Below are 14,564 nucleotides of genomic sequence, written 5' to 3'. Positions count from 1 at the left end.
CAGGCTGCCTGTATCTACAGCAAATAAATAAATTAAATACATTGTTAAAACTCTTTTTCATAGTATAGATCTTTTCTTAAATCGGTTATCTTCTGTGAAATGTATTCTTCAGAACTAGTTTTGCACGTGTGATAGATATGTGATGTCCCAGTGGCTATATATTATATTCTTCCTCCCATGCACACACCTCCTGCAGAGATAGCAGACTACAGAAGCTGACCCTTACTGAGACCATCTTGTCTATCTGACAAAGCTCCTTTTTAACTTCTTACTTACTGCTTACTTCCTGCGATGGAGAAAAACTTTAGCTCTGCTTGTGATAATTTCACAGGCCCTGAGTACCCTGACCCTAGAAGCCCCAAGGTCAGAAGTCAAATCTTGTTCTGAAACATCTGTGTGCTTCATATTAAAGTAGAACAAAAGTGGAGAAATATCCACCAGCATGACAAGAGAAACAAGCAAAATGGGAATGACACATTGGTCATCTGTTAGCCATGCCATCTCAAGATAGTGACTGAAAGGGGAGAGGGGAAACTTTAGTTCAAAACAGTTTTGAATATTAATACTTCAGGCAAACATTTCTATTTTTAAAATTAAGAATTAACAAACTGAATGTGTTACATCTCTTGCCAATAAAGTTCCACAAATTAACAGTCTGCTAAAAACATAAATGATTACAATATATGGGGGAAATTATATGTATCATTTAAAATGTTAATTGTTAATAATGTCTTTTGAAAACACGGAAGGTCTTTTTACTGCTTACTTGTCTGTAGCACTGACTAGACAAGACAATATTTTCTGGTTACAAAGGATGATAAAAAGGTAAAAAATTACAGCTGATCATGTCAGTCAAATATTTGGGAAGCTAGACAGATAATTCTCTGTTTTCTGTTCATCATTCACAATACACGGCTGCAGAAACAGTGAAGCAACAAGAACAATTAACATATTGGTTTCTGAAACAGGAAAACTTGTTCCAGCTCACTGAAAAAATTGGGAAACCATGTGACAAATGCACATCTTTCTTATTCATTGCCTAGTTGTGCCAGACACATACTAATCAAAGTCTAGAAAACAAAGTATCACAGGAGCATCACTTTCCCATCAGCTCTAAAACCAAAAGTTCATTTTATTTACCAAGCAGTAATGGACTAAAAACAATTTTCAATATAGGAGTACCATCTCTACATGTAAAATTCATAATGTCACCCATCTCCATTATGAAACAAACAATAAATAAAAATAAATGACCTTTAAAAGTGTATTTTGGTTCCCTACCATGTAACTGGTGCATTCATACCATTAACTATGGGTGTAGTCAGGGTCAGGGGTCAGGAGGGCCATTTACCCTGGGGCCTCAAGCTCAAAGAAGGCCTAGAATCTAGACACTTGTTAATTTTTTGGCATCTGATAAGTTTCTCAACTTGTTTTTATGTGCACTGAACCAAATTGTGACATACTCTCAGTTTAGAGCTGCAAATTTGAAAACATAAGAGATGTGATTTGGTAAAAGACTTTGGTTGTTGTTAACTGCTTTTGTCTTATGCTTAGTATCAACTGTGACACTACAAGAAAGCAATATTTCCTCTCAATAACTAGGTGCAATTGCATACCACACCACACACAAAAGGCTAGAAAAGCATTCACGTTAAAAGGAATTGAATTCTCTCTCACACACACTTAGTTTTTGTGTATTGCTATTTTTTATTTTCATTATAGCTAGGGACAGTGGTAGCTGATCCGTTAAGTCAACCAGGGTTTAGCCCTACCAAGTGAAATGCCAACAAAAATTAAAATCAAGCCATTTCTCCCCCACAAAACTGCCAACAGAATGATTTTGGAATCTCCCCCATCTCACTCCCTCTTTCCTCTTCCTTCTTCCCACTTCACTCACTTCCTAAAATATGCACTATTTATGGAAAGGCTTCATAGCCACAAGCATAATACAAAATGTAGTAATATACTTTGTCGGTTGCCCAATAGAATAAGTGAAAGAAACCCAAGTTTGTATTGAGCTACCTCAAATAAGCTTAAATATAGGTAAGGTTTTCACAGCCACAGGGGACAACTCAAGCTGTGAGCCCCCATACCTGAAAGGAAGCCACAGAGACATGTGTATGATTGCAGATTTCAACAGTGACATCTCCTACTTGTACTATGCAACTCACGACACACTCATTCACAGGAGGAATAACTTGCAAAAAAGCCAAACTGAATATTGGAATCATCACATGCATCTTTAATATCTTGTCTAAAAACAAAAAAGCAATGCTTTACTTTACATCATTAAAGCTGCTAGTCAAAAAGTGCTAAAGCAACCCGGAGCCACTCTTGGCAATCCTTTACAGCACCGCATAAAGTGCACTCACAACATATCTAGAGTGCTCCCCCCCCCATTCGCATAGAAACCAAAGGGCGTGAGACCCATACAACTTCAAAGAATTACAAAGCAGTATGTTCCAGTATGCTTTCTATTTCAGTTTCTGAAATAGTCAAATGCCCACATATTTATCATTTGTTCTTACATACAATAAAAAGAAAACACAGTAGTCATATCACATCATTTTGTTCTCCGGTATAAATACCCACAGACAAAATGCATGAACAAAAGACATGTCAATTGAGGATGCTGATACTAATCCATCAATATCTTATACTGTATATTAACAGTAAACTGAATGTATATGTATCCTTACATAGTAAAAATAACACCATCCATGGACAAGGGGGAGGTATAAACAGGTTGGGGAAATCCCAAGATATGCAAGTGTATTACAAATTCTCATGAGCGAGAATATTACTAACACTCCTACAAGGACTAATTTTATTAATTCTGAGATAAAGAGAAATAAAGTGTATGAGCCAAAGACCATATAGGTATTTTCAGTCCTTTTACCCATTTAAAATGGGCAAAACTTTTCTAGAAGCCTGTAGGATCAAAATTCCAAAATGTAAACATGTCCCATGTCTAATCGCCCACACTATTCTATCTAGTTACAGGTTGTTCTGATTCTCATTACTCTAATGGAAGCCCTTCCAATATTGTCTAAGAGATAAAGGGCGTATGGGTGTCGTGAAAGTTCAACTGAGCCTAGCTTGAATACAAATCCCAGGAATTTACAAGACCCGTCCTCAAATCAAGAAACAAGTTTCCCAACCCATGGACTTCCTTTCCCCTTTCACGCATAGATCCTAGGATGAAAAGTGGGATATAAATGTAGCAAATAAATCCAAGGACTGAAGGAAGAAGTCCAGTGATTCTTCCTGCCTATCTCTATTACTTCCTTTCCGCCATCCAAAGCCATCAGCATAGCAGCCTCCCACAACATTCCCCACTTCCCTTCACAAGAGCATGGGAGTGTATAAAAAGAACAGGGGAAGTAGTGTTCTTTCATCCCATCCTTGATCCCCCTGTGTAAATACAAAAGGTTCCCTTAAACAAACAACTGTCCCATAAAACACCATGTCTCATGATTAGGATGGGATAAGGAGGGGGGAAAGAAATAGAAGGAGCTGGGGGGAGAGGGCCATTTTTCTCACCATCACTTCTGCCCCCCTACTAAGAGAAGGAAATGTGATATGTTTAGAGGGGTTTGGAGTAGCAGGAAAGAATGAGGGGCTGGAAATGAGGTGAAATGAGGCATGACTGGTTTGGAAGATTGTGAACTACCCTGAGATCTTCAGATGTAGGGTGGCATACAAATTTAATAAATAATAATAATAAAAATTAAGCCTGCATTTTTACGCCCTACGGCACAGCGGTAGACTGGAGGGTGGGAAGAAGTGTCATATTTTACTTTGCACAGAATGATCTGGATGGATGGAAATGCTGCGTGTGTGCATCTATGTTTGTTTGTATGTATGTATGTTTGTGTGTGAGATTGTATGCATGGGTGTGTGGCTGCTTGTGTATGTGTGCATATGTGAAAAAATGAGTGTGTGAAAGAATGAAATAGAATTCTGCATGCCTGCATATATATATATATATGTGCATGTATACACTGTCTATGTCTACGGCTGGCATGTGGCCCTTTAAGGGGTTCCTGACTGTCAATGTGGCTCTTGGGTCAAAAAAGGTTATCCAGCCTTGTTTTACTTAGCAAAATAATAATAATGAATGAACATAGCCATAGCATGCAATGGAAATATGGTTTTAAGTCCACATACTTAAAAACAACAATACCTAACACTTTTGCAACTATGTGGACAAAAGAAAATAAGGAATAACCAAACAGCAATACTTACCAGTTCCACAAATGCAAGTCCACCATAACTGTGAGCCACAAAAAAAACATTTTCAGCTGCTGATTGCGAGATAAAGTGATCCCATATGTAAATTGCATGTTCTTCAGGAGAGCCATTTTCCTAGAAAGTGAAGATAAGACTAATTATGATCATGCTTATTTATTTGGAGCTTGAGATATGCTAGATGCTTTTTTAAAAAGTAAACAAAAAGTTCCTGCCCAAGAGGCTTATAATCCAAATAGACAAGAAACACAATGGATAAGAAGGGTTTTTAAAAAGAGAGAAATAATACGTAGATATGCACCACACACTTCTTTCAACAGACACACACAACCCCCCTTAACATACAGTAAATTCACTAAGAAGAAAATGGAACATCATAACTTGCACATGTTATAAAATAGGGAGCTTTTTAAAAATAAACAGAAGGAAATATAAAGTAAAAGAGAGATAGCAAAGCCAAAAGAAGTTAACTTTTAAGGAGCTTTTAAAGAAGAGAAAAATCAAAGAACAAACAAGAAGAGTGGGAAGAATGAAGAACTGTAGCTGCAACATGCTGACCAGAGGCAAGTACAAAACAGGAAGAAACTGATAATCACAATTATTTTGCAACTCATACGCTACCCTAATCTTTTCTCAGCCATCATTGTTTAGTTTTACATTCCTCTGTATTATGTACCTTAAGATAACAATTAAAACCTATTACATCTGAAATACAATGGTCATACACCATCTAATTCCTTTCAATAGTTAGCTGTCCCACTGAAACATTTACTTATATTGTGATAATATGATATAATATGTTCTGATTAATATAGTGATGGCGCTGCACTGTGTATTTTCCTGCACCTGATCCCTATCACCTGCTCTACATCACCAGACTAGGGAAGCAACATGGAGGAAACTTGCCCCAGAGCTTTATGGTGAAAAGGAGAATTAGATAGTGTTGGGAGCAGCCTGAGGTCAACTTTAATGTCAAGTTCTACCAAAATCTGTAGCAGAAAAATAAGGAGAAGTTGACAGAAACATTTTAAATTCCAGCTATGGGAAGCTAAATAGTAATGCAGGGTCTAGCTTACCTAAAGCCCATGAGACATAGGAGATGAAGAATGTAAGGTAGAACCATCCCTATTCATTTTAATTTGTGGGTGAAAGGAAGCAGCTGTAACTACTGGCTTTGTCTTCCTTGTTCAATCTAATGAACCTGTTCTTTTCATAAAAGGTTTAAAACCTTAAAATTCCTGCCTAATTAGACAAATCTCATGTCTCTTTTGGGGGGGGGGAAACAAGTTAACACTTTATGAATAGAATTTTACAAGTCATTTAATGCAGTGATAAGTTTTAAAAGCTTTATTCTTAATTATTATCTTTATTTTAGTTCTCTTATTAGGAGAAAGCAGAATTAGTACATCTTACTATCTGTCAGTAACTATTAAAATTATCAGACATATCAGATATTGAGCACCTGTCAGTCCAGTGAGCTGGAAATTCAATGAAAGAAGATAAGGGAAGTTTGGATTACTTAAGAAAAAAACATAATAAAATATTATTTGATCACATATAAAATCCATAAAATTAAAAGCTACAGTGCATATTCATTTAATGATTACTTTAGTTATTTAGGGGAAAGTGTACAGAAAAAAGTGTACAGCACCTGTCAGTCCAGTGAGCTGGAAATTCAATGAAAGAAGATAAGGGAAGTTTGGATTACTTAAGAAAAAAACATAATAAAATATTATTTGATCACATATAAAATCCATAAAATTAAAAGCTACAGTGCATATTCATTTAATGATTACTTTAGTTATTTAGGGGAAAGTGTACAGAAAAAAATAGGTTTTTTATTTCTAACTTTTGAATGTTCTATAGAACACAAGATTTATACCAGACAAGTTAAGGGTGGGATATTAATAAATATACCAGTTAAACACAACATGTTTAATTATATTTACATTATTATTAAAGGTTTCGTATAGGTAGGCCTAAGCAGAACCTGCTTATTTTCCTGCTAGGAAGAACTGGTAATTCCTAATAGGGAAAATAGACAATACTGTCATTTGGAACTTTTCCATATCTCTCTTGGAGCTTAATTTTATAGGAATCTGTAGCAGAAAATTGTGCAATTTTGCCCCATTTACCTTGTATCTGATGCCACAGCAGCACAAAGTGATATGTGCTTAATGAATACAATAAAATAGGGAAGAGTAACAAACAAGAATAGCAAATAAAGAACAGTTATTTTGAAAGAGGAGAATCTCAGCTTTAATTTTTGGCAGGAACATAGGAAGGAACCTTCTGTATGGTCACACTAAGCTTTGAAACTCTGCATACTAAGGCCCAGGCCCATCTCACCTTGTCTTTGCCTTCCCACCTTGCTTTTTGCTTTCTAACAAATACCTTTCTTTTCTGGCCAGTGTTTGGCTGGCCAAGCTGATTATGGTTTTAGTATCTGAAGAACAAGGATTTTTTAATGTTACTATTATCTACCATTCAGAACCCAACAAGGTACCGGTAGTAAATAGCCCATTCTACAAGAATTCCCTCTATCATATTACGAAGGAAAGCATTTTTGTCTCGCTGTGGGATAACACCAACGAGAGCCTTCATAGACCCTACGCCTAAACCCCTATTGTTGGAGGCAATAACCAAAGAGGTCTCAAAATCTGCTAATCCTGATCCACTAGTGGATGACAGAGTAGGCGCTCTACCCCAGGAGAAGAGTTATGTGGCCTCCACTCCTCTGAAAAAGAACAATGACCATCTGGTAAGTGGCCTGACACCTCCAGAAGAGATCAAACTCATTGCCTCCTTTACAGATTTACCAGCGGTGGAACAAAAAGAAATTATTAATAGGCTGGAATCGCTTAAACTCCAACTTATTAGGAAGCTCAGCACAAGAACATCCACATATAGCGAACATGACATCCTAGAAGAATCAGTTCATATGGAACTCGAAATATCAAATGCTAAATGTATGTCGGTAATGGAGGATAAGATACAACCCCAAGAAGTAACTACCGGCCCTTCCCTCCAAGCAGAACAACCCGCCGTGCTCTTAATAGATTTAGAAGACTCACCCTTGAGAAATATTCCTGAAGAAAGCACTCATGACATATCACAACAGGTAAAATCCCCCTCTACACATTCATCGATGCCCGACCTGGAACCTTCTTATAGCACTGACCAAACAAGAGAAGAGGTGCCTTTGCTAACTTTCCCAAACAGCTCACTCTCCCAGCCTCATCCCTCATTGCGGAGTATTATGGATTCAACAACAAGGCCCATTATGGCTAGTAGCCACTGAAAGCCATAATCTTCTATGAAGTTGTCTAATCGCCATTTAAAACTGTTAGGCATCACCCCACCTTGTGGTAGCAAATTTTGCCCTGAAAACTCCCAACATTTAGCTTGATGGGATAACCAGAGGTTCTGCCCTTATATGAGTGATAAAAACATTTCTCTATCCATTTTTGTATCCACTATTCTTGAGAAAAATATAACTGAAACTACTCCATTGTGAAGTTTATTGGCTTTCGCCAGGATAATTTCAACAGGACGTTTGCAAGATTCAAAGAAAATATTCTGTATATAAAATGAGGCATTTTTGAGACATACCTAGTCAGCTTGTTTGGGTTATATTACACATTAAGCAATATTATTTTAGTCTGTTTTAAAAACAACAACACAGCATTGTTTGACAAGTAAGACCAGTGAGGCATATAACATTTTAATGAATCAAACCATTAGTGTCCACAGATAAGCAGTGTGCATACAGTATATACAGTGTTTTCTGGAGCTTTCAAAATGCAGGTTAAAATCATGAATGGAATATTGCCATCATTAATTCTTAAATACCAAGCTGAAGGCAGGCAGAAACCAAAGCCTTATCAACTACACCAGATACTAATACCTAGGCATTGCAAGGTCTGCAGTTATGATGGACTACCTGAGCTGATAACACATGGAATTATCTAAACAACATTTGCATATTTGTGTAATTATTTCCTAAGGTTAATTAGCTCCAGCAAAGCAGTTTGCCCTTTGAGACTGCTTACAGTGACAGGTTCACATATTTCCTGCTTTGATGCCAAATTATACTGATTCTTTTTTTCTTTTTTTGTTCTGCTAACCTGTTGCTGGGCAGATAGAAATCCTGCAATGTTTTCAAGGATCTCAATCTTGATACTGTACAGTAATTTCAAAATACAAAACTAGAGAATTTTCTCCCAAAAAGTAGACCATAGTCAAATCAGCCTTTCCACAGTTGAAAAGCAAACTGAAACTGTTTCGACATGTTAAACCGCTTGGTTTTTATAGCATGACTACAGATATGCACTTGGTATTTACATACGCTCTTACTTTTCTATGTATGTAACCCAGTGCAATGTACTGAAATGCTCATCTGAACTGCTGGATGCTAACAATTTGCAATGGGAACACAGCTTTCCTGGCACATGCTATCCATGTCCAGAAACATATACTGATTTGTATAAATCAACGTGTATGGCAATAAAAAAAGGGAATCTTAGGTATCTTAGGTTTTAGCTCCATCCATTCAATTTTGAGCAATTTCTTCCTCACAGCACAGTCACACATGACACAACTCCCACTGCTCAGGAGCCTCACTTTCACCACATGAAGAGGGTTTCCTGGAAAGTGCTGGGTGCTGAATGGGGGAAGAGAAAGGTCAGTTGCACAAGCTGCTTTCTGCTCACATAACTGTTGGATACAAACCCCCATAAAATGGTGTAGACAGAAATTTTACTTCACAATAGAAGTCACCAATGCAGGAAGAAGCAAAGGCATATTTGGGATGGAATATTAGGATGTGGGAAATCTGTCACCCTTTCACACACCTGATTCAGCCTAGGCAGGATTTCCTGTGGAAAGTGCAATTATTTTTGCCGAATGCGAGCTTCATTCATCAGAATACACTCACTTTAGAAACTATATAGATAGAAGTACTGTATTTTAAATACAAAACCTATATAACCAACACCAAGTTATGCTTACAATAGTCTAGCAATAAAATATCTCAATGTACATATTGATGATTTTTTTTAATATTCAGCAAGCTTGCATATTTTAAATTATGAACAGGGTTTTATAATAACGCAAGCCAAGTTTCAGTTCCGAGAGGTATTTGTACTTTCAGACAGATACTATCCAAACGAAGCAAACAGGTTATTGTCCATAATCTCTTTTTCATCAAAGCTCATTCAAAAGTTCAAAAAAGGTTTTGCTTTAACCATGTAAAATGCCTATAAGACATTTGCTGCATCGTAACAGTTGCACCTTCTGTTCTGGATGCCCCTTGAATTGAGAATTGTCACCAATGTGTTAATCATTACTATTCTAGTCTGCTATTCAGTGTAACTAAGTTATTGATCCCACTAGTATTTTTCAGTCCTGTTTGACACAGAATAAGAATAAAATAAGCATAATGGAGAGCTGTAGTACCAGTTCAAATAGGGCATATCACCAACAATCATGGAGGAAAACAGGGCAGTTGGAACAAGGGCACTTTATAGAAGGCAAGGCAGAACAATGTAAGAGTGGCCTGATGAGTAGATGTCAGACATGAGCAGAATGCAAGTCTATGAAGAACATGAAATCCATGAACAGGTATCTAAGATTTAGTGTGAAATGTTACCAGGAAGTATAAGTGCTCAGAAAATGTTTGTACAAATTAATTTATTCATGACTGTCACAAATGTTAAATCAAGCATCCATGCAGTATACCTATGATCATCAGATGCTTGGGACAAAAATTATATATATGGATGACTTTCACGATCCTGATCTGATAGTGTGTTTCCAGACACCTGATCTGTCTGTTTTAGAGCCAGAATGCTGGACTAAATGGTAACAGGAGCTGCTTTGATGTGGCTAATTAATTATATATAGTGGGGTGCAGGAAGAACCTGGGGTCTTCCAGATGTTGCTAGATTCCCCCATCAACTCCACTCAGTATAGCCAACCGTAAGAGAGAATTGGGAGCTGTAGTCCAGTAACGTCTGGAGTGTCTCCACTTTCTGAACCGTGCTATATAGATTAGATATGAGAAGTCAGCAAAATAAGAAATAAAGCTAAGACACAAGAAGAGTTTGGATTTGATATCCCGCTTTATCACTACCCGAAGGAGTCTCAAAGCGGCTAACAATCTCCTTTCCCCTCCTCCCCCACAACAGACACCCTGTGAGGTGGGTGGGGCTGAGAGACTTCAGAGAAGTGTGACTAGCCCAAGGTCACCCAGCAGCTGCATGTGGAGGAGCGGAGACACGAACCCGGCTTCCCAGATTACGAGTCTACCGCTCTTAACCACTATTACCCGTGACAAACTAAGGGGGAGGGAACAAGGAATCAAAGAATTTTGTAGGGCCTAAGAAACACACACACACTTGCTAGAAGTTCTTGTTGTTGCTTAATTTATAACATTTCAGAGTCATCCATATTAATGAGCCTTTATACATGCTTTGCATATAATCTCTACATTCAAAGATTAAGGCCAACAGATTATTCCCAAGGAAATGTTGTAGGAGCCTTTTTTATTTAATTTAAAGCAGCTTTAACACATTCTTTAGCCAACCAGATTCCCAGAACAGCTTACTTCAAACTGTGGGATTAAAACAACAACAAAACATTAAACAATACACAGTGCATGTGCTTATTTTGCTAACACGGAGGAGGCAGTTATGACATTTCACTTTGATGGCTGTTGCTGCTTCTTACAGGATAGCTGCTTCTGATGGCCATTGTGAAGGGAGGAAGTATCCAGTGCCAGCCAATAAAGCAGCTGTAGGTAAAGAGTGTAATGAGGGCATTAAGACAGCCCAAAGCATAGACATTCTATGGAGAGAATGTTCCACAGAACATGTTGTAGAGTGACTATATGAGAAAGTGGGGTGGGAATATTTAGAAAGGTTGCGACCATGAACAATGGCAGTTCCAGCCTAAAGACATGCAAGTGATGGATGACATTAAAAACCACTGCCAAGACCCTGTATTTCAGTGTCCTGCTCAGAAAGGTGATAGGACAAGTGGAGCTGGCTTAGAGAAACACAAAAGCATTGCAAAGCTTTTCCTAGCCTGTAATAGCTGGGCCTAGTTAGCGGCTAAGACAAGCTCTTGACAGGGACTCATAGGTGGGTAGGTAGAGATGAGATTGCACTGGATCCAGCACGGCTACCAGAACCTTCAGCAGAAATATATTGTTACTGAAATTACAGGGGGGGGGGCACATCTTTTGAGTTGTTAAATTTTACATATATTATGCCTGAATGTATCCTATCGACTTGACAGCTCAGGGAAGATACCTAACTTTATGAATCATATAAAATCAACCCCTTTGCCAAGTTCCTCCATTCCAATGCCCTTTTGCCCTTGGAAAAAGGATTCTTTCCCCTGCCACCTCCCCAAGACATGTATACACACCTCCTACCCCAGGAAATGCCCAGAGGTGACAATTGCTGGGGTCATTGTTCTCCAAGGGAAGCCAAATCTCATCACCAGACTTGCCTCAGGCTCCAGACATGCAAAGGAAGTTCTATTGTACTTTTGGGTGGTGTGTACTTAAGACATGTTTGCCTATGTAATCTTATACTTGGGTGTTGCCCTGACATATCTGTCTATGCTAATCTTGTGTAACCCTCCCCTTTTGTGACATGTTAGTGATGTAGCAATGGTGCATTTATGATGCTGTGTGAACTGTATTCTGGGATACAGTGGGAAAGTTTTAAAAGTCAATGTCGTCCCATGCTCGGGGTTCACTCGCTGCTGTTGAACCTGTTGCGCAACAATAAAGGATCTAAGTCTACTGACTGCTGTTTTGCTCCAAATTGCTTGACTGGAATTTCCTTCTTTTACTGACCGCATGAACCTACGAGGGACTCCTACCCCGATGAGCTGGGCTGTTGAGTAGTCTCTCAACCCGGAATTTTCCTCAACAATATGATTGTGAGCTCCTCAGACCAGGGATTTGCCCTCTTGTACTCTGTAAAGCACTGTGCATATTGATAGCATTATATAAATAGTAATACTGTGATGACTGGATCAGTAACTTTAACATCCAAGCAGTCTTGACTCAAGTTTTTCAGCAGGTAGAATGTGTGTCAAGATGACGGGACATGATACTTGCTGCCAGAGTGCATAAGGCTTTAGCTAAATGTAGGTAATAATGTATGAGGTAGATTTTGTCAGTGTTGTCAAACTACCATTATAAACAAAAATATTGTTTTTAAAGTGAAATGCAAGCCAAAGTTCACTTATTAGGGAATAACTGGCATTAAACAGTTACTTCTGAGTAAACATACATGAGATTGCACTTCAAATGCTTGCAAGAGCACAAAAAACCCACCCTATGTGAATTATATGATATTCAATATGCAGGCCAGCTGTTATCTTCATAATGTATTTCAAATGAGCCCACACAGTTGAAAAAGTTGCCTATCTCTGTGGTAAAGTAATGAATGCTATAAGCAGCCATTTGTCCTCTTTGTAAATAATACTGTAGAATGGAAGCACAATGTACTTATAATTATTGAAGCACTGAGTGTCAGACTTCCTTGGTTCTATTTATGATCCCGGGAACAAAAAATTGTTTCAGCATTCTTACTTTTGGAAATTTCAAAGGACTTTGGCAGAGGATAGGTGAAGCAAAGGTTAATGCTCAACACACATCTTTTATTACCAAACCATATGCTGAAGGTCACCCTAGGATAATTTTAGAAACTAAGCAGGTTTTATTTTACATGAAACCTTCCTACTCATTAAAAATTGTTCTAAGTGTATATTCTTTCCAAATGTCACTACATGCCAACACATTGCACATAATGTTGCAATAGGTTATATATAAACACTGTCAAACAGTAATAGAGTAACTTTGCATGAAATGGAATTGAATTATGATATACAGCAATATAAAGTAATAAAATCTGTTTCCTCTACAGCACATTTTGGCTCATTCCACTTCAGAAAAAAATGCTGCTTCCATTCCCACCTCACTTACAGATAGGATGTTGCTTATGGGGCTGAAAGGAACCTCTCCCAGAGCACATAAAGGTAAACGTAAAGGTAAAGGGTAAGTCGCGGACAACTCTGGGGTCGTGGCGCTCATTTCGCTTTACTGGCTGAAGGAGCCACAGTTTGTCCGCAGACAGCTTCCAGGTCATGTGGCCAGCATGACTAAGCTGCTTCTGGTGAACCAGAGAAGCACACGGAAACGCCGTTTACCTTCCTGCCGGAGTGGTATCTATTTATCTACTTGCACTTTGATGTGCTTTCGAACTGCTAGGTTGGCAGGAGCAAGGACCGAACAACGGGAGCTCACCCCGTTGCGGGGATTCAAACCGCCGACCTTCTGATCAGCAAGCCCTAGACTCTGTGGTTTAGACTACAGCACCACCCACGTCCCCAAATAGCAGAGACAATAAGGAATGCAAAAAAGTCCTCAATGAGCACATTGTTACAATATGAAGACCAACAAAAATTATTCAAATACATTAAAAACAGGAAACTGGCTGTTGGACCTTTGGACCACAAGGGAGGCAAAGGTATGCTAAAGGAGGAAAAATGAGGTTGCATAGAAGCTCGATTAATTCTGTACCTCTGTCTTCACAGCAGAAGATCCCTGTGAACTAGCTTTCTCAGAAAGGGTCTCAGGAACTGAGGCAAACAGTAGTGTCAAGAGACAAAGTTCAAGGCCTTGTCGACAAATTGTTTTCAAAACAGAGAAATCATAGGGTCCAGACGGCATCCACTTGAGAGTTCTTAAATAACTCAAATGTGAGATTGCCAATCTTCTAACAAAAATATGTTAGAATATGTCTTGTCCCTAAGATCAGTCTCCATAACCAAGGACTGGAAAGTAGAAAACATAACACTATTTTTTATTTTTTTAAAAGGAAGGATACAGAGATGAACTGGTAAATTATAGACTGGTTAGCTTAACATCTGCTCTGGGAGAACTGGTGGAACACATTATGAAAAACAGGATTACTGAGCACAGAGGAGAACAAATCTTGAGGAAGCAGCACCTGCATGGCTTCCAAAAGAAACATCCCATCTCACCAACTTTTTAAGTTCTTTGAGGGTGTCAAAAAGTATACATATAGGGATGGTCCAGTCAAGATGGTGTCCTTAGACATCCAAAGAACTTTAAATAAGGTTCCTCGCCACAAACCTCTGAGTAAACTAAGCAGTCTTGGAATAAGAAAATAAATCCTCTTATGGATTATTAATTAAAGAACAGGAAGCAGAGAGTAGGAATAAATGGACAGTTTTCCCAAAGGAAAGTTCTAAGAGGTGGAGTCATCTAA

At 38.3% G+C, this 14,564-nt stretch overlaps 1 protein-coding gene across 7 annotated transcripts in view; it reads right to left on the bottom strand.

Annotated features, from left to right (window-relative positions):
• Positions 1-14,564, bottom strand: part of ARB2A (ARB2 cotranscriptional regulator A) — a 219,340-nt gene that overhangs the window by 105,567 nt on the left and 99,209 nt on the right. For all 7 annotated transcript variants that reach the window (XM_035099875.3, XM_088652801.1, XM_088652800.1 and 4 more), the window contains exon 8: positions 4,249-4,368. In XM_035099875.3, coding sequence (XP_034955766.1) covers positions 4,249-4,368 — 120 coding nt within the window. The remainder of the gene's footprint in view (positions 1-4,248; positions 4,369-14,564) is intronic.

The sequence above is a fragment of the Zootoca vivipara genome, chromosome 10 (genome assembly GCF_965207765.1).
Source record: "Zootoca vivipara chromosome 10, rZooViv2.hap1.1, whole genome shotgun sequence".
NCBI lineage: Eukaryota > Metazoa > Chordata > Lepidosauria > Squamata > Lacertidae > Zootoca > Zootoca vivipara.
The sequence above is the reverse complement of the archived record's forward strand: the minus strand, read 5'-3'. Positions and strand labels throughout refer to the sequence as shown.